General features: G+C 43.1%; 3 protein-coding genes across 3 annotated transcripts in view; 2 read left to right on the top strand and 1 right to left on the bottom strand.

Moving 5' to 3' along the window:
- LOC308285432 (activator of basal transcription 1-like) overlaps positions 1 to 27,502 on the bottom strand; it is a 144,703-nt gene that overhangs the window by 18,267 nt on the left and 98,934 nt on the right. The window lies entirely within an intron of this gene.
- rad51c (RAD51 paralog C) lies at positions 340 to 9,097 on the top strand. Its single transcript, XM_080726575.1, has 5 exons — positions 340 to 373; positions 961 to 1,086; positions 2,132 to 2,390; positions 3,090 to 3,306; positions 7,301 to 9,097. Exons 2-5 carry the CDS (start codon positions 969 to 971, stop codon positions 7,841 to 7,843), a joined length of 1,137 nt encoding a protein of 378 aa, XP_080582701.1. The 5' UTR covers positions 340 to 373; positions 961 to 968; the 3' UTR covers positions 7,844 to 9,097.
- ythdc2 (YTH domain containing 2) overlaps positions 12,678 to 27,502 on the top strand; it is a 72,865-nt gene continuing 58,040 nt past the window's right edge. Inside the window, exons 1-10 of the mRNA XM_080726030.1 lie at positions 12,678 to 12,723; positions 15,308 to 15,473; positions 16,849 to 16,939; positions 18,476 to 18,672; positions 19,640 to 19,842; positions 21,881 to 22,047; positions 22,920 to 23,022; positions 24,084 to 24,243; positions 26,316 to 26,423; positions 27,329 to 27,456. Coding sequence (XP_080582156.1) covers positions 15,314 to 15,473; positions 16,849 to 16,939; positions 18,476 to 18,672; positions 19,640 to 19,842; positions 21,881 to 22,047; positions 22,920 to 23,022; positions 24,084 to 24,243; positions 26,316 to 26,423; positions 27,329 to 27,456 — 1,317 coding nt within the window. The 5' untranslated portion in view covers positions 12,678 to 12,723; positions 15,308 to 15,313. The remainder of the gene's footprint in view (positions 12,724 to 15,307; positions 15,474 to 16,848; positions 16,940 to 18,475; positions 18,673 to 19,639; positions 19,843 to 21,880; positions 22,048 to 22,919; positions 23,023 to 24,083; positions 24,244 to 26,315; positions 26,424 to 27,328; positions 27,457 to 27,502) is intronic.

The raw sequence follows: 27,502 nt of genomic DNA, 5'->3' as shown, positions 1-27,502 counted from the left end.
TGAGTAGGCCATGTCCAGTTTTCAGTATCTTGTAGATCTTGTAGATTTGCTATGTTCAAACATGTTGTACTTTTACTTTTGGTACTTTACTTTTTGATGCCAAAACTTTCATACTTTTATTCAAGTAGGTCTACATTTTGAATACTGGACTTTTACTTGTAACAGAGTAAATCTACGTTGCAGTATTGATACTTTTCCTTAAGTAAATAATGCAAGTAGGCCTACTTTTTCCACGACTGATTATTATGATCATTTACTTTTGCAAAAATGACATTATTTTGAAGAAATTACGTAGCGGAAGTGATGTAGAGCTGTGTTGTGTGACTTGACAGAGCGGATCAGACGGCTCACACTTCCCACTCTGCAACAACAGGTGATTGATCCACTATTCAACTAAAGTCACGTTTATCTGCAGGTCTTTCTGCCATGATTAGCAAGCGGCGGAGTATAACACACGTTCGCGGGAAACCTAAATGTCAACCTAAATGTGATTTTACTGATCATGTGAGGTGAGCAACAAGTGGGTGGCAAAACTACCCTGTGTCTTTCTTTTGCGTCTGTTTTATACACACAGAAGACATGGGGTAATTTATTTGTCCTCACTTAATGCAGCTTCCGTTTAATTCAGCATAAGTTGAGAGTTGGGCTTGTTGTTTTTTGTTTTGTTTTTTGTTTTGTTTTATTGAAGAGTCTACTAGCAGTTTGCAATAGTTTCATGCAGCATAAATCACTGGTACAAGGTCAACTAAAAGGAGATCCTAGTAAGCTTTACGGCTTATTTACACAGGATCCACTTCATGTATCTCATATAACATCTCATACAACCTTCAAATTGTCTACTCGGTGCTTGTTGTGTTTTATAGGAAATAACCTGTGTGTGTGTGTGTGCGTGTGCGTGTGTGCGTGTGCACGTGCGTGCGTACGTGCGTGCGTGTGTGTGTGTGTGTGTGTGCTTTCCAGGAGGTGACATGCAGACTCCAGTGTCCAGCCTGCCTCTGTCTCCTCCTGTTAAAGTCAAGCTACTGAAGGCAGGGTTCCAATCCGCTGCTGACCTGCTGCACCTCAAACCTCTGCAGCTGAGTAAAGGTACAAACCAGTAAGACTCCCCAATCGGGAGATAAGTGACCGTCAGGTCGCGTACACAAACTTTAGAAGGCAACGGTAGTCAATCAGGAGGGAATATGGGGAATGGGACAGATGCATGTTGATGACATGACTGTAGAGATACTTTGTACTGCTTTACGTGATTTTAGGGCAGAATCTGTAGGAGCAGTTTCCAAAAATGTGTTTTGCAAAAATCAGACTGGTTGTGGTTTGGTAGCCAAGGAGTGTGTGTGCAAAGTTTGGCATGGATTGGGGCAACGGTGCCGGAGATAAGAATAGGCAAACGTGTGACGTAGCGTGACGTGACAGACAGACTGACTGGCTGACAGCCGGTGTAGGTTTTGATAGTAACTGCGACCTGACGGTCGCAATAGCACCTTTATTAAACATCTCCAGCAGAGATGGGCAACTGGTGCGGCCTGCACCTTCATTAATTTATATAGACATACTATACTAATATAGTATTAATTTTAGCTGTTACAATGCCAAACATGCAAACACATAACTATTGACAAATAGCAGATCTACAAGCTCGCGCTGTGAGCTTGTAGATCTGCTATTTTTGAAAAGTCATGAAAATGTGTGCAAATCTTTGAATATTATGTATTTTTAAAGCGAACATTTGTAACTCAAATTCTTCTTCTGGGGGGTCCCAGGAACTAAATATTTTGAGATGGGGGTCCGTGGCCAAATACATATCATTTTGGGGGTCCTTCACATGAAAAGGTTTGAGCACCACTGACAGGCTTTTCAAAAAACCTTAGAAGGATTTGAAATATTCAAAGACTTGCACACATTGTCACGATTTAAAAGAAATAACTGATCTACAAGCCACCGAGTGTGCCGCGCTGTGAGCTTGTATATCTGCTATTTTTCAATAGTTACAGCACAAAATAATACGTAATAATGCGTTCCCAGTCTCTCTATGAAGAATATTCATGGGGGGCCCGCAGTGAATCCTTGTACCCAGCGCCCAGAATTGGGTGCGACACCCCTGCACCAATCAGAAATGTTGTTGCTGTTGCAGAGGCGGGTGTGTCCCAGGAGGAGGCGGTGGAGGTTCTGCAGACGGTGAGGAGCAGGGCGGGAGGCGCCGACGGAGCGGGAGGCGGCGCGGCGGCAGCAGGAGGCGCGGTGACGGCGCTGGACCTGCTGGAGCAAGAGGAGGCCTTAGGGAGCATCCTGACCTTCTGCTCCCAGCTGGACGCAGCGCTGGGGGGGGGCCTTCCTGTCGGCAAGACCTCCGAGATCTGTGGACCCCCGGGAGTGGGGAAAACCCAACTCTGGTATGGATTAATATGTTTTGCAAACACCCAACTCTGGTATAGATTAATATGTTCTGCAAAACACAACTCTGGTATAGATCAGTGGTTCTCAACCTTTTCAGGCCGCGACCCCCAAAATAATCATATTTTAACCCTTTCCAAGCCACGGGGAGCCACTTAATATTAAAACCGTAATATACCGGACATCTGAGCAAGGATGTCTCAGCCATGTCTCAGAATTATAGGCGTATAATGACTGCTCCGCTCTAATTCACCGCTGGCTAATCAAAGGCTCAGAGCACCTGCTGCATTCAGGCTGCACTGCGTGAATTTAGTGCTGTATCCAGCATGTCAGCCATGTAAACAAACACACAGCGTCATTTACAACTAAACGTTGCTCTCATGAATGTTTTTAGAAACATTTGAGGCGAGAAATAGACGACGCTGTAACATAAAATGGATTCTATTTGATCAGCACTTCCTTGTTTTCCAAGGCAACCGTGTGGAATACTTTCAGCAGTCTGTAAACAAGGAAATACTTTGTTTTGTTTTTAGTTTTGAGTCAAATTATTAATTGCATTTATTAGCCGGGTAATAAGTGCTATAAGGTCTTGCTGCTTATATGGACACTTCAGGCGTCGTGTCCATATACGCCATAATGACCTTATCGCATACTTAATGGTCACCAAATAAATTAATTTGTTCATCCTCTCCTGTCAGTCTCCAGGTGTGTGTGGACGTACAGGTACCAGAGTGTTTCGGAGGGCTGGGAGGTCAGGCGGTGTTTGTCGACACCGAGGGCAGTTTCCTGGTCCACCGGTTGGCCGAGCTGGCGGAGGCCGCCGTGCAGCACCTCACCCGATTGGCCGAGGACCAGCAACAAGTCGACGCCCTCCGGGACTTCACCGTGGAAACCATCCTCGCCAACGTCTTTCTGGTAAACAGAATAAGTGATGGATGATGATGACTTTGTAACGTGATCAAGGCAACGTGTGTTTTTGTCATTGACGATTACATTTCAGTTTGGCTTTAATTTAGGCTTTGAAATTGCACATGGCAAAGAAAAAAACAAAATGAGTGATGGATGACTTTCTAACGTGATGAAGTCAAAGTGGAATTATGTTGGCTGCTTTGTGATTGGTTTGTATTGTCCAATGTGCTCAGTGCTATATATCCGAGGGCACCCAGTGGTATAAAGTAACTAAGTACATTTACTTAAAGGCATACCATGTAACTTTCCCAAGTAGTGGTAGTGGTCACTAGCGGTATTGCAGGTACCGGTATTTCCAGTGTAGTTCCTACACTAACCATTATGGAGGGGATCTATACGCAGTTACTAGTTAGCTGCATAGTATATAGGCTGGCCCCAGGCTAACTCAGCACCGTTACCGAGTTATGTGCCGTTATGGACAGAATAGTAAATATTGTTTACCCGACTTTCGGCGGGGGGATAGCTACACGCTAAGCGACCATTCATAAACATTGAAAGTTTTGGGGAATGGTGCATCGCTGCGATATTGACTCAGAGAACACAATATGATTGCAAATGTAAGAGTAGCCCAGAGTCAATAACAATGTCTTTAGGAGATTCGGATGTATTCAAATTCAAATACTTGTGAATGAACACACACACAAAGGGCTGCTGAATAAACAGGACGGTCGTCAGAGGGCTACACGCAGTTACTAGTTAGCTGCATAGTAGTGATGCGCGGGTCAGCTTTTTTTCATAACCCGCACGACCCACAGCCCGCACGAAACGTAACCCGCCCGCGCCCGCCCCGCAGAACAATATATAAATCAACGAATCCGCCCGCCCCGCAACCCGCATTTAAAAAAAAAGATGGTATATCATCATGTTACGAAACCCTTTTAGGTCTAGAAGGTTTAAGGTTGTAACACATTAAAACACAGGGATGCTGAGCATTGGAGTAGCAAATAAAGGAGCCAAACACAGTTTTAGTGACAAAGTGCTGAGTGTGTTTACTCTTCAAATGAATGTCAAGTTAGTATTTACATATTAGTATGCACAAGCATACAATACAGAAAACATAAGCCACTACCTAGGGACACGGGCGTTGCCAAAGTAACAAACGAAGCAGCTAAGTCAAACCAAGACAAGCTAACTATCTAACTATCAATTAATTAGTCTAGTAAAACAAAAGCCTGCCTACCTAACTACTCTAACCAAAAACAAGCTCAAAAATACATAAGTGGCAACAACCCCTTACCTAGTGTGCTTAACAAAGTTCTACCTACGTGGTGCCTGTGTATAGAGGCCTCTGTCTTTCCCTGTCCCAAGGCAGAAGCATATACAACAGAATTTACATTATGTAGGAGAAATAACAAAAGTAGACTAAAGTTTGCTCTGGGGGAAAAATAACTACAAACACAAGACAAAGTGACAGGGCTACAAAACAGGGGACTGGTTTGGAGAGACTGAGCTGAAGTGGAGCCCAGCCTTTTATAGACAGCAGGTGGTGGTGATTGGATGAGGGTGGGGCCAGGTAATGGTTTGACGGACAGCTGATTAGATGGTGACTTCAGACCTGAGAGTATGATAGAGGGAAGGAGACAGGAGGGAAGGAAGACACTAAACCCAGACCAACCTACAGTACGTGGAACGTAACACATCTCCACAATAGCTCATCTTTATATACGGCTCTTCTAAGTACCCAAAGTCGCTTTACAGAAAGGTTTACAGTAGCACAATATTGTCATGGGCTAAATAAACAACGTGTTGTTCAAATTGGGGTTAAGCCTAAAAGACATTCATTCAAAGACGTTCATTCTCTCTGGGGCATCGTCGGGGAAAGAATGGCGTTTCAGGTTTTATGTCAATCATATTTATAGGTACAGCGCCTCGCACTTTAAACAGACAGCAAAAGACGGACAATATTAAATCCTGTAACTGTTGGTTATTGATTAATCACCAGATTGGAGAGATGGGAGCGACTGGAGTCTTGAGGTGAGCGTGGTTGGTTCATTCAGTCAAAAAATCCGCCTCACTTGCGAAAGTTGTGTTTCAAATCGTATCCGTTGATTGGCTGGTTATATAACTTAACCGACACAAAGTATTTATAAACGGACTTGTGTGGATGACAGAGACATATAAGTGAAATCCTGATCAGCGACACGCTGAATTGTTTGTGCATCTTCTCTGCTGTGCTCGCGACCTCACGTTGTGTAAAATGTTGGCAAACTGTGGTTCGCGGCCCCAACAGGAGCGGAATTGGGACGGTCCTGGCACCAAGGAGCGGAGGAGAAACCTCGCTCCTCTCTGGCGCATTTTAAAACTCGCTCGCTCGTCGTGCTCGTATTCAAACGTTGTATTCGTATTCTTATAGGCCTACTCTTATTAAGAATAAAGGGCAAATAAGAACAGGTGATTATTCTTATTTACGTTTTGCACATGAGTGGTGATAACCCGCCCGCCCGCCGCCCGCCAATGGAGTCTGAAAACCTCGACCCACCCACCCGCGTGCGGGCGGGTTGGCGGGCGGGTGGGGGCACCGGGTCGGCCCGCGCATCACTACTGCATAGTATATAGGCTGGCCCCAGGCTAACACAGCGCCGTTACCGAGTTATGTGCCGTTATGGACAGAATAGTAAATATTCGTCCCCCCGACTTTCGGCGGGGGGATAGCTACAAGCTAAGCTACCATTCATAAACATTGAAAGTTTTGGGGAATGGTGCATCGCCGCGGTATTGACTCAGAGAACACAATATGATTGCAAATGTAAGAGTAGCCTAGACTTGAACACACACACAAAGGACAGGACGGTCGTCAGAGGGCTACTGCTAAAACATCCTTTGACCAGCGTTGCTATCCATCGTATACATTGACTAAATTCTATACCAACGTATGGTATGCACTTGCACTAAAAGTACAACAATGACAAAGAGCAAGTATGTTTATTTTTTACAAACTTACCAGTTCAAAAGAAAAAGAGCCAGTTTCCAATCAGTGGGGAAGTTTTTTTCTTTCCTCAACTTTTGCCACCTCTCGTGCATATGAAGAAGGTAAATCCGCGATTTCTGCTTTTTCTGGTGATATTCCTTTTGTTGTTGAGATGATTCTGTTGTTCTTTTCTTTTTTGCGGGTGGGGGTTTAGTTCCAGAACTTCCCGGGAGTTGAGGCTGTTGCTTTTCCATGGTGGTTCAGCTCTGGACTGAATAGCTACTAAAACAGCGGCCAAAAGCTGTTGTTGTTCGAGGCTAAATCAACTTCCGGGAAAGACTCGCTGTGATTGGCCGGTAGTGTGTGATCCGGTAGACAGCGGATACAGAAAATGGGAAGTGACGTAATTATGCCGCGAAAATTGTCCCCCCTCACGGCTCATAGAAAATATATAAAGAAAAGGCTTTCAGAGCTGAAATTCACGGAGTGGGGGGTTCTAAAACTTTAGCGATTTAACAGTTAGGACCATTTTAAGATTTGTTTTATAAAAAAAGTTACATAGTACAACTTTAAGTACAGTTTTGAGGTATTTGTACTTTACTTGAGTATTTCCAGTTTTCAGGACTTTTACTTCTACTGCACTACATCTCACTCAGAGGCAAAAGTAAAAATTTCACTCCACTACATTTATTTGGAAACTTCAGTTACTAGTTACTATGCAGATATAAATGATTATATAATCCACTTTAGCCCTATTTTATACCTAGGCTATTTGAAAATAGCCGATCTACAAGCTCACAACGCGTCGCATCGCAGCACGTTGTGAGCTTGTAGATCTGCTATATTCAAACATTTTGTACTTTTACTTTTGGTACTTTAAGTACATTTTGATGCCAATACTTTCTTACTTTTACTCAAGTATATTTTGAATTCCAGATTTTTACGGATTATTTCTATATTGCAGTATTGATACTTTTACTTAAGTCAAATACGTGAGTACTTTTTAACACCACTGCTGGTTACTGTTGCCAGGTGCGTTGCCATGACTACGTGGACCTGTTGGCGGAGCTCTACCTGCTGCCTGACTTCCTGTCGCGCCTGCCGAAGCCCCGCCTCCTGGTGATTGACAGCGTGGCCTCGCCCTTCCGTCGCCACGACGACATGTCCCAGAGGACACGCCTCCTCAACACCCTCGCCCAGCAGCTCATCGCCATGGCGACCAGCCACCGCGTCGCCGTGGTGATGACCAATCAGATGACCACCCGGGTCGGCAGCGGCGGGAGCCAATCGGAGCTGGTCCCCGCCCTGGGAGAGAGCTGGGGCCACGCCCCCACGCTGAGGCTCCTCCTACAGTGGGCGGGGTCAGAGAGACGAGCGTCCCTCTACAAGACGCCCAATCAGAGGGAGACCTCGGTGGCCTATCGGATCACTGCGCACGGATTCCGAGATGCGGACAATGATGACGCCTCGATCGAGCACGCGCAAGCCTCCTCGACCAGCCAATCGGCACACACGCACGCCTTAACCGACCAATCAGGATGTCATAACAAGAGGGCCAGAATCCAGGAGGACTAATTATGAGAGGCTGATGGGGAATGCTGTCATTTCATTGGTTAATTATTATAGGCTGACAAAAATGCTGTCAGTTCATTGGTTAAGACTGTACCATCCTTAAACCTTATCTTTATTCTTTGGAGCGACCAGTAAAAAAGGCAAGGCGGAAGTGTGGAAGGCACTCAGAATGTCTACTGGCCAATCACAGGGTGTCTTTTACGGGACTTATCCATTCAATTCAAGGGAGCTTTATTGGAATGTTTACATTGCCAAAGCAAGTGCAGGAGCGTCACAAGGGGGAAAAGTGGGACTGAGTTACTAGGGCCCAAGGTGGAGGGGCCTTTATTATTTTATACTTTAGCTATTGAAAAATAGCAGATGTACAAGCTCACAGCGTGGCACAGAGTGCCGTGCTGCGAGCTTGTAGATCTGCTATTTTTGAAAAGCCGTTAAAATGTGTGCAAATCTTTGAATATATGCATTTTTTAGGTGAACATTTGTAACTCAATTTTGCTTCTGGGGGGTCCCTGCCTGGAACTAAATATTTTGAGATGGGGTTCTGTGGCCAAATACATATCAGTTTGGGGGTCCTTCACATGAAAAGGTTTGAGCAGCACTGACATAGAAAAAATCTTAGGAGGATTTGAAATATTCAAAGACAAAGCACATTAATGTGTGGGAATGTGTGTGTGGTTATTATTATTATCATTATTTGTATTTGTGTTTTCTATAATACTTGGTGTGTCATTTCAGGAGATAAATGCACATACTTAACTCAAATAAAACAACAAACTTTGAGTGAACAAGAAAGTAGTTTAACGTCAATGTTGTAACATCAAGTTCCAGACAAATACCACGTCATAAACTGTTACTGGTTTTAATTCAAATGTTTATCATTGTTTTTTTTTTGATTTTTTTTTCAAAACTCAGGTCAAAATTGTCATTTATATATGGTACATGCTAAACTGATAATAGTTTTCATGTACACTGTTGGGTTGATACTGGTTTGGTGTCTGTTCTTTCTGGATGGCATTGTTCGGTTGTATTTTCTGTGTTGTGGCTCCCCCTACTGTTCTGACTGTACCTACAGTCCACATTTTATTTTTCTCAAAATAATTATATTTCTTAAGAAAATGTGCATTGTATCCTTCTATAAATCACTTATCACAAGGCTTTTTATTTTGTTTTCTGATTTAAAGGAGTATTTTATTTCTTTTTAACGTCTAGTCAGGCTTTTGAGTCTCACCCCAGAGTGCCAAATATTTGGCCATCACTTTTTTCATATGTTTTATTAAATTTTCAAAAATACAACACATTTTGATTGATTCATTTATTGAATACTTTATTAACAGTTTGCAAATAGTGAATGTGATACGATTAACGCTAAAAATGTGGACACAAACAAGCCCTAAGGCAGGGGTCTATACAATCTTTTTTGATCAATTACTTTTGGAGCAGTGTTGATTTCGTCGACTAAAACTATGACGAAAAATGTTTGTCGGCTGTGTTTTTTTCACTGACAAAAACTAAGCTGTGGTGATTAAAACTAAGACTAAATATATTGACTGTTTCGTCAACACAATAAAAACTAGACTAAAATGTTATAGGGAGGGACTAGTGGAGAAGAGTCATTTTATGTTTGGTTGCTCTCAGGTGTTGTGCTGAAAATAGCCGAGGTGTGAAAGTGGTACTAAACATGGTACTAAAAAGTATCCAATCTAAAGTAGGTCTGAGCTAGGCCAAACAGGGCAAAACACTATAATTTAGGATAGTTGTAATACAAATTTATATTGTATTATAATCACAGTTAAAATTGTTTCTTACCGATAGGGATAAATTTTGTGTAATGGAAAGTGTAGATATTTTTATGTGGTGTGGTGTGGTGTGGTGTGGTGTGGTGTGGTGCGGTGCGGTGTGGTGTAGTGTGGTGTGGTGTAGTGCTAAAGCTGCAGTCGAAAAGGGGATATAGAAGACCTCTGCCCCAAAGGCTTGTTTCCATTGCTGAATACAATACCGTATATTCAAATAATAGAAAAGTGGTGTAAAGTAACTACTACTTAAGCACTGTATTATACGAATACCAGTAGAGTCGCCGAAATGAAGCTCGCCGAGAAACGGGGGGTGCGTTCGGAAATGCACACCGGGTGGGGCAACGGTGTGCTTTTTCAGTCTGAACTAGGGTAAATTATAATAGAATATTAGAATATTAATTCATGTTGATACTGAAGAAGGCATACTGTGATTGTGTGTCCTACTTTACATGTTTGTTGTTGCTAGCATTAACATTTATGATACTGTGAGATTAAGACTAAAACCATAATTTACCCTAGTTTATAAACATCAATAGCAACATTAGGTTAGCAACTGCTGCTTTTCAGAAAGTTTACCTTCAGAGTTCTGGCTGAAAAAGCGCACCGTTGCCACACCCGGTGTGCATTTCCGAACGCACCCCCCGTTTCTCGGCGAGCTTCATTTAGGCGACTCTACCGGTTACCTATTATACAGTAGGACTAAGTACAATTTTGATGTAGGCCTATTTGTACTAGGCCTACTTGAGTATTTCCAATTTCCTAATACTTTTTCTTATATAGGCTACTCCACCAGGCTACATCTCTCAGAGGCAAATATTGTATTTTTACTCCACTACAATTATTTGAAAAACATATTAACCACTGACTTCAGCCCTATACATTTTCTGCCATTTATACAAGCTCACAATGCGACATTGAGTACTTTTCCCATAGTCGGGGGCCCCAGGGATATTTTGGTTCAGATTCTCGCAAATTCGCCAAATTTGGCACAGATGTTGTCCATAACATACTTAATCATTTTAAGATGGGTGCCAAGATGGGCACCCCATGGTACTGCCATATTGCACAATGCAATTGGTGTCCCATTAACTTTACATTACAGGGAAAAAAAGCAAAAAAAAAGAATCTGCTTTAAGTAGCATATAACTGGTCAAACTAGGGTTTTTCACGATTCTGAATCCATTGCAAGCATTTGTTTTGCACAAAAAACATTCCGTGGGCTAGAAATGGCCTCAGAAAACAATACACGTATGGGTGAGTATTCATGTTAGTCGGAGGCCTTAGGGTTTTTTTTCTCGTGCTAATCAGTCTAAAAGTTCAAAATTTTGCACAGATAGCTCAGGGCATGCTCTAATGATTTAGCTAGGGCGAGTCTGCGACATTCGGGGTCGTCACAGCGGCCAAATCAAGTTGGGCTCCCATCGACTTTAGTGATGAAAAGTGATGAGTCATCACTTTTCAGAGTTTTGTGGGTGCTGTGGTGACCCCGAAGGTCGCCGACTCAGGCACCCAAGCTAAATCATTAGAGCATGCGCTGAGCTACATCTGTGCAAAATTTTTAACTTTTAGACTGATTAGCACGAGAAAAAAAAACCCTAAGTTAATGGGACACCAATTGGATTGCGCAATATGGCAGTACCATGGGGTGCCCATCTTGGCACCCATCTTAAAATGATTAAGTATGTTATGGACAACATCTGTGCCAAATTTGGCGAATTTACGAGAATCTGAACCAAACGCAATACAAGGACGTATTGCCCTGGGGCCCCCGACTACCACCACTGTTCAGAAAGGAACGGCTCTCTACTGCGAACCGAACCGGATCCCATCGTTCATTTCAAAGAACCGTTCAAAAGACCCGATTCCCGCCTCTAAAGCCCATTTTCGACTGCAGCTTTAGCACCACACCACACCACACTACACAACACCACACCGCACCACATAAAGATATCTACATTTTCCATTAAACAAAAGTACCCCTATCGGTAAGAAACAAATTGACCCTTTTAACTGTGATACAATATAAATTTGTATTACAACTATCCTAAATTATAATATACTATAATGGATTATAACTGTGATTATAATACACTTTAAAGTATTAATGTATTACTATGATAATTATAATTCACTATAATAGATTATAATAGTGGTCACAACTCAATAAACCTATTATCATGTATTACAACTATATCCTGGTGGTCTAAATGAAAAGTCAGTGAGTGATCAGTCATTATGAAGTGTTTGGCCCCGTTTGGCCTAGCTCAGACCTACTCTAGAGCGACATGAGTAAGCCTGGCTACGCGAGGCTAACTCTAGAGTGGATACTTTTTAGTACCACGTTTAGTACCACCTTCACACCACTCTACCCAGTTCCTTGTAGTGGAAAACCTGTCACAAGTGGGCGGTGTGGTGTGGTGTCGGGCCTGTGGAAAAGGGGCTAACAAGCAGCAGGCAGAGATGGGATTTATATGGCTCTTTGAAGTGAGCCGGATCTCTGGGATCCGTTCCTTTCAAGGAGCCGTTCAAAAGACTGGCTCATTCTAGTTACTAGTTACTTTGTACTGTATTACAAATTCACTTCTACCCCATACATTTCAGCCATATATAAATATATATATATATAGGCTACATTTCCACCTTTTGAAAATAGCCAATCTACAAGCTCACAATACGTCGCAACGCGACGCACATAGCTTGTAGATCTGCTATTTTCAAATTATTTTTCAACATTTTCTACATTAGAAAAACTGTGAAATGGGACATTCTGCATAATGACTATTTTCTACTATTGGTAAAGTGCATTTTGATACCGATACTTTTACTCAAGTGCTTTTTAATACCAAACTTCTACTTGTCGCAGAGTATTTCCACGTTGTAGTATTGACACGTTAACATGAGTAAATAATGTTTTGTACTTATTCCACAACTGTTAATTTACAAAATGAACGACTCCCTAATGCGAACTGGATCCCATCGTTCATTTTCAAAGAGCCGTTCAAAAGACTCGATTCGTTCACGAACGTCCCACGTCTAGCAGCCAGGCAGAGCAGCTCGAGCGTTCTGGAGGAGGATCATCTTCACGTCCAGGTGCCGCTTGTTTACACTAATTAAACACCGTTGACACTAATTATTGTAATTAAACACTGTTAACTCATCAGACACTCATTAAAGACCTGCTAATTACGTTTCAATCACCGCCGAGCACAGTAAGCGCACGTTATTTGCTTCCAAACACCAGATATACAAGCTCACACAGCCGTGCCAACGTCCATAGTGCATGCCTGCATATCTGTCGTTTTGTTTTCTGCGTGCTAACGGCGTCTTAAGACGAATAAACGGTGTGTTTAGTTGGTAGTTGTTGAACTAAACCAAGCCGGTTAGCTTAGCTTAGCTGTTATAGTCAGTTAGCATGCTGCTGGGGGTGACTGTGTTAGTGTAGGGTAACCGTGTTGCGTGTAACAGTGTTTACACGCACGAGAGCCCCGAGGAGAGGTTACACGGAATATTGTGTCCAAACTCAAACCCAGTCATTTTTTTTTAGCTTAGCTGCCTGTTAGCAATGCTGCTGTGTTTGTACACACTGCATGTGTGGGTGTGTGTTACTGTAACTGTGTCAGCTCTGTCAGAGATCTTTCAACTTTTGAGTGATTGAATACTTTATTAATATTTCGCATTTATGGAAGCACAGTTCAGATACAAGGTCTACTAATAGGATTTAAACCCATAGTTTAAACCCAAGAAGGCACCATGGCTTGTTTACATTGTACTCAATTAACTCTCTCTTTCAATTCAATTCAAAGGGCTTTATTGGCATGAGAAAACACACGTTTACGTTGCCAAAGCAGAAGTGTACACAATACAATACAGTCAGAACAAAATGTGTACAGGTGAAAACAGTTTTCATGCATCAATGTTATGTGCAGGCAGAGCAGGGATATATAAAATGTTTTTTAGGTGGTTGGGTTCCATTTGATATCCTTCTATCTTTATCTCTCTCCACACACACACACACACACACACACACACACACACACACACACACACACACACACACACACACACACACACACACACACACACTTCCCAGTGAAATATGATCATTGAATGGATAATAATGACTTCTTTATTTCTTTCTTTCTGGAAATGGCACAGAAGTACAGAAAGACATCTGGGCTAAAAGGATAACACAGGACTTTAAATGTCCATATCATAGGATATTAACACTTTATTAATACATGTCATCAACAATGACAAGCAACTATGTCTACAAAGGACAGTGAATGACTCCTCGTTTCTATGGGAAATAGAAAGTTCAAATATCTAATCTAACTATTAATTTAGTTACAGAATGTCTGTCTGTCTGTACTCTGATGTCATAGTACTGAGGTCAAAGACTGGCCTGGCCACGGAACACCATGTTGCCTGGTTCCAGCCCATAGACCCCGCCCACTCTCAGAGTGGACTCTTTCTCTGGTCTGGAGCTGAGTACATGAATAGGCAGTTTAGCAGCCCAAATTTTCGGCTGATCCAATGAGCGCGGGGTGGGTCTAATGTATATGCAATCAGCGCAGCAGTTGAAACGATTTCAAACGAAATACACGCGCGCGTGCTGAGTTCACCAAGCTGTTAATGTTGATTACATGTTTCTGGTCGCAGTTCTGTGTGGAAGCAGTCACTGGCACAGACAGAGAGACACACACACACGCGCGCGTGCACGCTTGTAAAAAGTCCCTCCCCCGTAAATCGTTTAGAATAGGGCACAGTTTCAGACTAAAGCGTGAGCTGAGTCTGAAATCAGGCTACCATATATGGGAATGAAAGAGAGTCAGGCAGACAGAGTTAGGGCCGATGCATACTCCACTTTTACAGACAAATTTATTTCAGTTTGAATCGGGGAGAACAGACAAATTGATGAACCTCTGAATGACGTCATATTGTAGTTTAGACAGAGCCAAACCTAAATCAATTCTCAGGAAATAAACTCCCTGTAGGCTGTCGCACTTAGAACAACAGACTCACTCCCTAGCTTCCGCCGTGGCCTGAAGTAAGACTGACTCACTTCTTCAGACTCCACCTAAGCCCATAGCACTTACCATAGCACGCGCCTACCCTCAATGACCATACATGAAAGCTAGATAGCATTCTTAGGTTTTATATCGTTTTTTTTTGTATGCATTGTCCCATAGAGATCTCATGATCATTATGTACGGGCATGAAAGGGACACAGACAGACAGATGGATACAACGGGTTTGATTGATTGATTGATTGATTGATTGATTGATTGAAGACTTTATTAGAAGTTTGCATAGGAAAAGGTACAGTTTCATGACGGTACAGTTCACTGGTACAAGGTCTACTAAAAGGAGATCCATGAAAAGACTAAGCTTATTTCCACAGGAAACCATTAAAGTATCTCATATAACATTGAATGACAGACGAATAGAACACAGTACTATGCAGTAGATATGTAAATAAAAATAAAAAATGGGTATATCTGTATATCTGGAGGTGTGTGAGTCAGGGGTGTAGTTGTCCCGATTTAAAATGAAGCAACACGGAACTGAAAGTTCCTATGATTGGCCGCTTGCTGTTCTGGCACCAGAAGCAACATGTTCTCCATAGGATTCCATCCATTTACCCCGAACGTCTGGGTGTGTGTGTGTCCCACAGGTCACCATGTCGCGTCACAGCAGCACAGCGAAGGGCCAGAAGAACAAACACGGCAGCGGCGGAGGCGGCTCCAAGGCCAAAGGACTGAAAGACATCCGCATCGATGAGGCTGTGAAGATAGCCGTCAACCTGGCCCTGGAGAGGTTCCAGTACAGCGACCAGAACGGTACGCTAGCATTGATAGGCCTCGCATCAGCGTTGTGTTCTTGTAGATCTGCTGTTTCCACTAGTTTAGTACATTTTATAGATACAAAACGAACGGTTTTGGACATCCAAGGTTTCCACCCGCGTTGTGACTTGTGAGCATGTAGATCTGCAATTTTCACAATTGACAATTTGGCCAATGTTTAATTTGTCATTTTAGAGGTATTAAAAAGTAGCCTGGCGGGCACCCCTCATACTGTGTTCACTCATTCCTCCTTCCCACGGTATGAGGTCTGGACTTCAGCAGATAGGTACCGAGTATGAGAAGTTGGCCCTGTGAAAAACAAGTGAAAAGCTTCCCCTAATTGGTCCATGTGTAGATGGTGAAGTAGATGCATGCTGCTGCATTTTCAAAACAACAATGGCTGCCCTCGATGCAACAAGTGTAACAGTTAACGCTGAAATGATAAAAAAAGCAATAAGTGAAGTTATTTCAGAGTTGGAATCAATTACAACAATTAAAAAGGAACAGGAGTATGCGCTAGCGGAGTTCATCGGCCGAAAAGACACGCTTGTTTGCCGTTCTTCCGACTGGCTGAGAGATGTTTTGCTACGCTGATTGGTTAGAGGAGTCTGTCTGTCAAGGCAAGTACTCCTTATACTGTGGGAAGGAACGAGTGAGTGAATGCACAGTATGAGGCTGGCTGGCCAGGCTAATTAAACAGTCCTTAAATTGTCACTTTAGAAATGTGCATAAACCCTCTACTGCAGGGGTTTTCAAAGTGGGTGACGGGGCACCCTGGGGTGCCGCGACGGCAGTCCAGGGGTGCCGCGAGATAATTTGATAATATTTGGAATTTATTTGGACACTTGAAAATATTTTGTATCATTTTAAACTTGGAAGTACAAAGTTATTTTCAGTTCTACCCAAAATGGCTATTATCTCAACGTTTTCCTCGCAACATAATCACTAAAATATTGTCACTGTCGGGCAGAAACCTCATATCTCCAAGTTTCAAATGTGTACGTCTTTTGGTAAAGACTGTCGCACAAAACTAGTGAAAACAGCCGATCTACAAGCACACAACGCCTCGCATCGGCGTTGTGTGCTTGTAGATCTGCTGTTTTCACTAGTTTAGTACATTTTATAGATGATAAATACAAAACGAACGGTTTTTGACATCCAAGGTTTCCACCCGACAACGACGATATGCTATAAATATAAGGTGCTGGGAGTGAGAATTATAATGTAGGGGTGCCTCGGATTAAAAACAATATTTATGGGGTGCCCTGAGACAAAAAAGTTTGGGAACGCCTGCTCTGCTGTATACACTTAAACTGTATGGACCCCCCTGGTCCCCAAAGGCCTAAGGTGTCAATGTGTTTGACTGTAACAGAGATGGAGTTCCCGTCGTCGCTGCACAGCACAGAGAGAGCCTTCATCCACCGCATGGCCCAGTCTCTGGGATACGTGTCCAAGAGCAGAGGGTACGTTGTTCACTCTGATTGTTGTTAGCATTGATGGAGTTTTAGTCCTAGTCCTTTTAATCATTATTTAGTCATCTGAAATGTTCTGGTTTTAGTCTGATTACAGTCGACTAAATGTAAAAACATATTTTGGCGGGCCTTGACGGCGTCGCAATGCCTGATTTTACACTTGGCTGTTAGCTGAACATAGCTGATTTACAAGCTCGGAATGTGCTGCAGCGCAACACGTTTTGAGCTTGCAGATCGGCTATTTTCAATTAGCCAAAGAACATATAGGGCTGAAGTGATTAATGTATGTTGGAAATGCTCCAGAATAGTAAAAACACCTCTAAAGTGTACTGAAAGTACATTACTATTGAGTAAATGTTACTTTACACCAGTGGTTTCCAAACTTTTTAGTTTTTGCTTAGGAAAATCATAGCACTTTTTATTTTATTTTTATTCATGAAAATCTTTTTGGGGATTTTTTTTTTTTTTTTTTTTTTTTTTTTTGAAAATGTTTTGAAATAAAAAATAATCAAAAGCGAAATGTAGAAAACCAAATAAAGGGAACCCATAAAAATGTGTCTGCGACCTACGATTGGGGCCTCACTGCCGTTGGCTTCAGCAGGCACGTGCACACATAGACATCAAAGGGGGCTTGAGCCCCTGCCCTTTTATCCGTCTGTAAAACGTGCCCTCTCCAGACCATGAATGCAGTTTTTGCTATGGTGAAAGAAATGCAAATGCCCCCCTTTCTATGCCATACCTGAAGGCAGCATTCAAGAGAATTACGTTGTTCAAACTCTCCTGAACTTGAATGCAGCATCTTATGTTGAAAGAATTGCCCTCTCTGTGTAGAAATCCATGCTGTTACGCCACATCTCCAGTATTGACTTGATTATGCTTAGTTCAGTGTGGCTTCACGCACGGAAAATAGGCGACCTCCAAGCTCACGACGCACTGTGAGCTTGGAGGTAGGGCATTCACGAATAGTGATTTTTAGTATTCGAATTATTCGACCTCAAAGTATTTGAATAGTCGAATATTTGACAGGACCGGCCAAACTGTCAAATATTAAGTAAGCAATATGCGAACATTGTGAAAATAGCAGATCTACATGCTTTTTGCGAGGCGTTGTGAGCATGTAGATCTGCTACTTTCACAATACTTATCTGCGGAACCGAGTCACATTAAATGTAATACCTACAATTCCAAGTGCTTGCCAGGGTGGGGGTCTCCAGTTCAAATATGTTTATTTTGGGGGTCACGACCTAAAAAGGTTTGAGAACCCCTGGTATGGAGCATTGACAACTCATTCTTATGACTTCCTATCTAGCCAATCTTTATAAACTATGTATGTTTTAAAGAGAAAATTATAAAAATATTCGACTTCGGTGAACAACGTCGAGTAGTGACTTTGATATCTGAATATTCGAATATTTGGTGAATGCCCTACTTGGAGGTCAGCTATTTCCAATATTTCCACCAAAAGGCCCTTTTAGAAATCTCATTCCCTGCCTCTCTAACATTCTCTGCACGTCCCTGGTCTTCCAGGAAGGGCTCCAACCGGTTCCTGACCATCCGTAAGAAAGCGGGCATGCAGAGCGCGCGCGCCAGCATGAGCGTGGAGCTGTCCGGCAGCTCCATGCACACGGTGAGGAACCTGCTGCACCGCTTCCCCGTCACCTGCAAGGAGCGCACCGACCTGCTGCCGCGCACGTCCAGCCACGTGTCTTCCCCTCCCGACACCGGTGAGTCTGACCCTCACTCTGTAGGCCAATCAATCAGAGGTTTGGGGCTTGCATGCCAGGCCCGATAGTCCAGAGATTATTTCAATGTCTTTCCCTGCCTGGCCCGATAGTCCAGAGAATTTCCCGTTTTTGAAAAAAAAGAAAAAAGAAAAAAAAAGAAAATTCTTTTTTTGACCCCAAAAAATGTAGTAGGCATGATAGAAATCGCGAAATTGCATGTTTAACCCCCATAGCAACCCCATCTATCAAACATGGCAGCCATCTTTGTTTACATTTTAGGAAAACATAATGGCTTCTATCTCATGAATGCCTGAACGGATTTCCATTCGGATTTTTTTGTTTGAAAGCTGTGAGCAATGTGGACACAAGTGGTGCATTATCTAGGCATGGGTGTGCATGATCCGTGCACTATGAATTACATGGAAGTCTATGGAGACCAGGGGCATATGAGAGTACGAAGGTATTGTTAAATGGCAGGGAATGTGTTAAGCCGTGACATCATTTTGTCGGCAGAGGAGAACTCTGCCCCCAGAGCATTTTCTGTCCCTCGCTATTTCAACAGATCCGAGACAAAAATAACGACTAAAGTATAATTCTAACACTTTCCTTTCAACAACAAAGAGAAGAAAAATGTGTAAATGGTAAAAATAGTAAAACGATTCACGGAAACTGGGGGCAGAAATTCTCTTCTGCCTACAACATGATGTCATACTTAACAGCATGATCCTCATCCAGGGTCATCCAAAAAAAACATGTTAAAAGTTTCCCATTATATTCTTAGTGGATCAAGGTGAATTCAGGGGGTTCAAGTTTGGGTCCCTTCACTTACTATACATCAAATATTATCAAATTATCTCGCGGCACCCCAGGGTGCCCTATCACCCACTTTGAAAACCCCTGGTCTAAAGGGTCTCGGGGGTTAAAGGTGTTCTTCTGTCCTCTTTTTTCTTATTTTTCCCCGCCTCAGACAACGGTCGTGACAAGAACAGGACGAGCGGGCGCCTGAACAACGGCGTCCCCCAGGTTCCTCAGAGGCGCTCGGCGTCGGAGCTGGACGCCTTCCGCCGCTCGCTGCCCGTGTACGAGCGCCAGGAGGAGATCGTTCAGATCATCAGGGACCATCGCGTGGTGCTGGTGGTGGGAGAGACCGGCTCTGGGAAAACCACACAGGTATTCACCTCCAGCATGTCTCCTATGGCAGGGGGTTTCAAACTTGTGGGTCGTGACCCCCAGGGGGGTCCCCAAATTATTTTGGGGGGTCCCCAGATGATTAACTTAATGTGGAACGTTGTTTTCTCACTCAACAGTAAACAAACCAAGTGTATAGAGGGTATCTGCACATTTCTAAAGTGACAATTTAAGGACCCTTTAATCGTCCGAAGGTTCATTAGTCCGAAGGTTCATTAGTCCGAAGGTTCATTAGTCCGAAGGTTCATTAGTCCGAAGGTTCATTAGTCCGAAGGTTCATTAGTCCGAAGGTTCATTAGTCCGAAGGTTCATCAGTCCGAATTTAGTTAGGGTTACTGAGGTTAGGGTTAGAGTTAGGCATAGTATTCTTAACAAATTTGGACAAATGAACCTTCGGACCAATGCCATGGCACCCCTTTTAATACCTCTAAAATGAAATGAAACATTCTAAAACGGCTAGTTCCATTCCTTGATTCTGATTGGCTGGTTCCCCTTTAATCGCCGTGGTATGAATATGAGACTATAATCCACACCTTGAATCAGTTTATATCAAACCCAGGTGCGTTATTTCTTTCCACAGTGTTGTGAAGCTGAACTAGAGAAGGGAGCGCTTGATTTTTTTTCTCTCAAATCCTGCCGCGCGGGTGCTTCTAAGCACCGCCCGCATGCATAGGACAGTGACTAAATGGCTCCAGGCGGGGGCTGGTAAATTCAACAAGCGTCCCCTATTCTCCAGGCACCACTCAGTTGTTAATTTAACTAGCCCTTACCCGTTCAAAGATATGAGCTCCAAAATGATGTGCAGTGTGTGGGTTATGGGATGTGCACTGTGCACACAGTATATGAGGGATGGAAAGTAACTTTAACTGGTGCTTGCATGATAATATGTAGGAGCATCAATGTAAGAAATACCCGTTTCGTTTAATGGCTACAGAGATACTGTGTCTCCCCCCCTCCCCCCCCCCACACCCGCCTGCCTGCACACACACACACACACACACACACACACACACACACACACACACACACACACACACACACACACACACACACACAGAGAGAGCTGGTTAAACATGTTGCCTCATGCTAGATGCAGAATAGATGTGCCTCATGCTAGATGCAGAATAGATAGTAGATGCTAATGGTGATGCGATTTCAGATCAATTGCTCCAGCCACTGAGGAGAAATGCTGTTTCAGACAGACACTCACTCACTCACTCACTCAGACATTTCGAAAATTATATGTTTGATGGGACTCCAACTTTCATCAGCTGTAACGGATTCTCCTAGGGAAACTGAATTTCAGTCTTTGTGGGATGTGTTACTAGACACCGACCTTTACAAACACGTTGGTGAAGAAATGTTTTGGTAAGGAATTTATTCCAGGACTTTTTAAGATATTCCCTTCTTATTAGAAGGATTCAAAAGACACTTATAGAATCGGGTCAAAATTCTAATTTTCATGATTTTTCAAAAACAGCAGATCTACAAGCTCGAGTGCCGCACTGTGAGCTTGTATATCTGCTGTTTTGCAATAGTTAAAGCATAAAATAATGATACACAATACAGTGTACCCGTGTGAATCCTTCTAAGATTTTTGGAAAAATTATGTCAGCAATCTGGCCAGCCATCGTCAAAGAAAAGGTCCTTTTCACTTAACTGGAGCTCAGTTAGGCTGTTCTTGAGAGACTACTATGTCAGTGGTTCTCAAACCTTTTCATGTGAAGGACCCCCAAAATGATATGTATTTGGCCACGGACCCCCATTTCAAAATATCTAGTTCCGGGGACCACCCAGAAGCTAAATTTGAGTTAATAAACGTTCGCTTTGAAAATACATATATTCAAAGATTTGCACACATTTTCACGACTTTTTCAAAAATAGCAGATCTACAAGCTCGCAGCGCGGCACTCGGTGCCGCGCTGCGAGCTTGTAGATCTGCTATTTTTCACTGGTTAAAGCATTCAATAATCCCAGGCCTAAATGGGCCAACAGTGACCATGAGGCTTTGGTCCTGCAGATTCCACAGTTCCTGCTGGACGACAGCAGCAGCAGGGGCGCCCCCTGCAGGATCTTCTGCACACAGCCTCGGCGGCTGGCGGCCATCTCTGTGGCGGAGCGGGTGGCAGCGGAGCGGGGCGAGGCCATTGGACAGACCGTGGGCTATCAGATCCGACTGGAAAGCAGGTAATGAGCGAGGCCAGGCTAAATTTAGGCATTTAGCAGACACTCTTAATCCAGAGCGACATACCATAAGCAAGGTAATGCATATCAACATCAATACGTCAAATGCATAGAAATAGTAATCCAATAAAGTAAAAAACGTAGGTAGGCCAAGCACATATTCAGTAAAACTTTTTACACAAAAAAAAAAAAAAAACATACAAGGGGAGTTAAACCCTCAACACTCAATAGAGTGATTAAAAAAATAGAAGAAAAAAACATATATATATATGCTTTTACTATAATATAAGTACTAGGTTTAATTAATCGCGCTTCGATTCGAATCGATTGCCAAATTTCAAAAATCGATTTACGGTGTAACACACTGGTCTGGCACACAGCTACGCACATGCACTCACTGAATGAAAACAAACACATGAGACGACAGAAAAGATGACGGAAAGACAAATTCGACCGGCTCCATCGGCATCTAAAGCCTCCTCTCCTCTCCCTGCTCTCTCTCACTCACTCACTCTACTCAGCTGTAGTAGTGCTGCTCTGACGAGCGTGTCGTTGAACGGATTAAATAAATCATGTTTTGGAAATCGTGCAGAATCGTGATAATCGATAATTGCAATTTAATCGAATCGTAGCCCTCTGAATCGTAATGGAATAAAGTCGTCAGGTACCTGAATCGTTACACCCCTAATAAGTACTGTGGGGTTAAGCGGTGAAATGTCTGAGAATATACATTAACATGGAGTGTCTGCGTGCTGCTGCTTTCATTAACACGGAGCACAAGAAAACCAGTGTCTGTGCGCTTATGCTTGCTACTCTGACATTATGTACCAGTTGAGTGCTGTTACAGTAACTGGAAACCTGTTTGAACCTGTCAGGGTGTCTCCGAAGACCCTGCTGACGTTCTGTACCAGTGGAGTGTTGCTGAGGACCATGATGTCTGGAGATGCTGCGCTGGCCACGGTCACACATGTCATTGTGGTGAGTAAAGTGACACGCACCTTGTACCCAAGCTTCTAGAACCGATGTTTTCAAAGTGGGTGCCGCGAGATAATTTGATGATATTCGGGATTTATTTGGACACTTGAAAAAATATTTAGTATAATTTTAATTTTAAAGTACAAAGTTATTCAACGTTTTCCATGCAACATAATCACTAAAATATCGTCACTTTGTCGGGCAGAAACCTCGTATCTCCAAGTTTCAAATGTGTACGTCTTTTGGTAAAGCAAAGCCCTGCTTCATCTACAAGACAGTAGCACAAAACTAGTGAAAACAGCCGATCTACAAGCACACAGCGCCTCGCATCGCGAGGTGCTGTGTGTTTGTAAATCTGCTGTTAGTTTAGTACATTTTATAGATGATAAATACAAAACGAACGGTTTTGGACATCCAAGGTTTCCACCCGACAGCGACGATATGCTATAAATATAAGGTGCTGGGAGTGAAAATTATAATGAAAATTATAATGCCTCGGATTAAATACAAATATTTATGGGGTGCCCTGAGAAAAAAAAAGAAGTTTGGGAACCCCTGCTCTAGAACATATGTCAAACTCAAGGCCCGGGGGCCAAATCAGGCCCGCAAATGAATTATCTTTGGCCTGCAGGATTATATTTAATTAATATTAGAACTGGCAAGCTGGTATATTGCACGCACCACCACAATACTACAAGTCCCACAGTGCACTGCGAGTGCATTGGCAAGTATCACAATCCCACATCTTCACTATTCATCAGCAGCGGAAGCGTATCGCCTGACCCGATCCCCAAGTTATCATGCTGTGGTCAACTTTCAGCTACCCTTCTCCCCAAAAATGGCTAAACGAATGGTGAAAACACAGGTTTTCAAGCCAGTTGGGAGGCAGAGTACATGTTCACTGATGTAAAGGGCATAGCAATTAATGATTGAACTGATTTTGATATACTTTCTCATTTGACTATTTTCAGTTTTTAAATAGCAATGAATGCACTAAGCGAAGCTATTCAATGTATTTTGTGTGTGTGTGTGTGCGTGCGTGCGACCGTGCGTGCGTACATTAGGACGAGGTTCACGAGCGGGACGGCCTGACAGACTTCTTGCTGACCAAGCTCAGAGACCTGCTGCAGACCATGCCCACGCTGCGGCTCATCCTGTCCAGCGCTGCCCTGGACGAGCAGCTGTTCCTCAGATACTTCGGGGGCTCCTGTCCCACCGTTCACAGTAAGAGCTGCTGCTGGACTAGCTCTGGTCCATAGCGTTAGTGGAGTTCTCCCTAACGCTATGTTCCTCTACCTCCCGAATCCTTGGAAAATCCGGAAAGACCCGTCGTCTGGTCCGAAAATAACAAAAACTCTTTCGCCCCTCACCAAACCAAAGGTATCAGTGGACAGTTGAAAGCTTCTCTACTCAGTGGACGCGGTCTGAGCCCCCCACCACACGATTAAAATACATTTCTAGGGCAAAATGAAAAATATTTCACCGGATGGAGACATTCTTCCTGATTGAAGATTGTTTTTACGAAACAGTGCTTCCAACGTTGCAGAGTTGAATAACACCCAATTGGACAATGCTCTGTGTAATTCGGTCCGCTGACCTGCGCGGCAGTAGTGAGTTGGGACCTTGATGGTGACGACAAATAATGAAAAACTAGAAGAAATGGAGTCTACATCCGATGGAATATTTTTCATTTTGCCCTAGAAATGTATTTTAATCGTATGGTGGGGGGCTCAGACCGCGTCCACTAAGTAGAGTAAGCTTTCAACTGTCCACTGATATCTTTGGTTTGGTGAGGGGCGAAACAGTTTTTGTTATTTTCGGACCAGACGACAGGTCTTTCCGGATTTGCCAAGGATTTGGGAAGTAGAGGAACATAGCGTTAGAGAATTCCACTAACGCTATGGACCAGAGCTACTGCTGGACCATCCTGAAATGTTTTGCCTTAGGGGTCCCGGCAGGTGTCTCGCACCAAATTCTTGGCCCTGGGTACAAGGGTTCACTGCGGGCCCCCCATGAATGTTCTTCATAGGGGGAGGGGGTTTGACCCATTTAGACTGGGAACGCATTATTACGCATTATTTTGTGCTTTAACTATTGAAAAATAGCAGATCTACAAGCTCGCAGCGGAATGATATGATGATATATGTGTTTGGCCACGGACCCCCATCTCAAAATATTTCGTTCCAGGGACCCCCCCAGAAGCAAAATTTTTGTTAAAAAATACATACTGTATATTCAAAGATTTGCACACATTTTCACGACTAGCAGATCTACAAGCTCACATCTGCTATTTTTCAATAGCTAAAGTATAAAATAATTAAGGCCCCTCCACCTTGGGGCCCTAGTAACTCAAGTCTCCATGGGGTGAGTAATCAATAGAAAAAAGTCATTTTGGGGGTGAACTACTCCTTTAACACATCGGGTGCCCACGTGGTGTCTACGCGTCAATCTCTTTGATCTTTACGAGTGCCCAACGACGCGTTTGACGCGGTGTACAGTAAACTATACTGTACTGTAGCTACTGCACTTGGCTACCGCGGTGATGAAACAACTCCATTTCCCAACATGCAGCGCGCAATTACGTCACCCGGACGTGCAGTGGCTCGTTGACTTCCTGTTTACCGGCTGCACAAAAGTGCTGTTTTCTCCGGATTCCCTTCCTTTTTTCATTTTTTTCTCAAAACGGCAGCCTCTTCTACATGCCGTAACACAAACACTGTGGCTTAGAAATGATAAAAAACGGTCCTGACTGAAAGAAAAGATTTTCGCGAAATAAACAGGACATACTCGTATTACATTTACTCGGATTACTTTTCTCGCCAGTACTCTCGCCGGTAGGTAAAATGACGCGTTGCCATGGGCACCAGCAAATGGACCAATCCCCAATCACATACACACCCATTGTAACTGTTACAATGGGTGTGTATGTGATTGGGGATTGGTCCATTAGACGTCAGAGATCACGTGGGCATCCGATGTGTTAAGTTGACCTTTCACTCTGTACTTAGTCTGCTCTTTTTTCTCTCTACACCAAACCTCTGTCAAAAATAGCCGATCTACTGCGAGGCGTTGTGAGCTTGTAGATCTGCTATTTGTGGCTAAAGTTCTCAGAATAAGGACACCAGGGTTCAAGTGGTTAATATAAAAAAGGGGGGGAAAAGGTTTCTATCACACAAAGATTTAAAGCGGAAAAAAAAGATTTCTATCACACAAAGATTTGGAGGACCCGCTGTAGTAACTCTGAGGACCCCCTGTTGAAGACCCCTGCTATAGTGATTGTTTTGTGCCCCATGCAGTCAAAGGACGTCCGTTTGAGGTGAAGCAGTTCTTCCTAGAGGACATCCTGAGGATGATGGGATACGCCAACAAAGACATGATCAAATATGCCAAGGAGCGGCAGAGAGGTAATCATTTAGCACTCCGTTTGATACTGTGGTTGCGGAACTATTCTTAAAGGACAACTTTGTTGTGTTACAACAAGGGTTTATATATAGATAGTCATTAGAGAAAAGAAAAGATGAGTGTTAAAATGTGTTCATTTACTGCTTTCTATCGTTTTGTTGATTTTAACGATTTTTATTTGCATGCATGCCCCCAGGTTGGGGGCATGCATGCAAGTGGCTAAATGTGTCTTTTTAGACACGATAAGCTCATTCCCGAGATGAACTGCAATCTTTCATGGGCAGATGTGACTTATGGGGGCTGGTGTAAATAGTAACAAAGAAATGGCCGGCTTCTTTTGTCTAAAAAGACATATTTAGTTACTTGTACGCATGCCCCCACCCACTGAAATCAAAATATTAAAATCGCGAAAACAATAGAAAGCAGTGAATGAAAACATTTTAACACTCATCTTTTCTTCAAGGGTTCCTTGTTGTAAAAAGTCCAGCATACAAGCTCGTAGATCAGCTATTTTTGGCAACGAGATTTGTTCTAGAAGGAGGGAGTTCCAACTAAGTGCAGTCAACTCAGGTCCAAAGTTCCTATCATACAAAGATGTGTAACTCTAGGACCCCTTTAGGATCCCCTAGGGGTCCCAGACCCCTCATTGAAAACCATTCATTTATACTTTGGCTGTTGAAAAATAGCAGATAATACATGCTCATAGCTTGTTGATCTGCTGTTTTTGAGAAATCTTGAAAATATTTGCGAATCTTTGAATATATATTCTTGAATATATATTCAAAAAAAAATAAAAAAATATAGATTGCAATATTCTCGTCACAATGTCGATATAGATTTATTTGGTGAAACATGATGTTGTGACATGTGAATGGTTTCCCTAAATGTGATTGTGGGTGTGGTCTAGAGGAGAAGACTCAGAAGTCATGCAGCGAGTGGCGTGAGGATGAAGAGGGTGGTGATGACAATGATGATGGTCACCACACCCCAGACTCGAGTCACGAGGACACAGGTGACCCCATCTTCAACGAGCTGGTAAGACTAACGCCATGGATTCTCTCATCCAGAGGCTTTCATGGTC

Source organism: Nannobrachium achirus (genome assembly GCF_963921795.1).
Source record: "Nannobrachium achirus genome assembly, chromosome: 5".
In the NCBI taxonomy this organism is placed as follows: Eukaryota; Metazoa; Chordata; class Actinopteri; order Myctophiformes; family Myctophidae; genus Nannobrachium; species Nannobrachium achirus.
The sequence above is the reverse complement of the archived record's forward strand: the minus strand, read 5'-3'. Positions and strand labels throughout refer to the sequence as shown.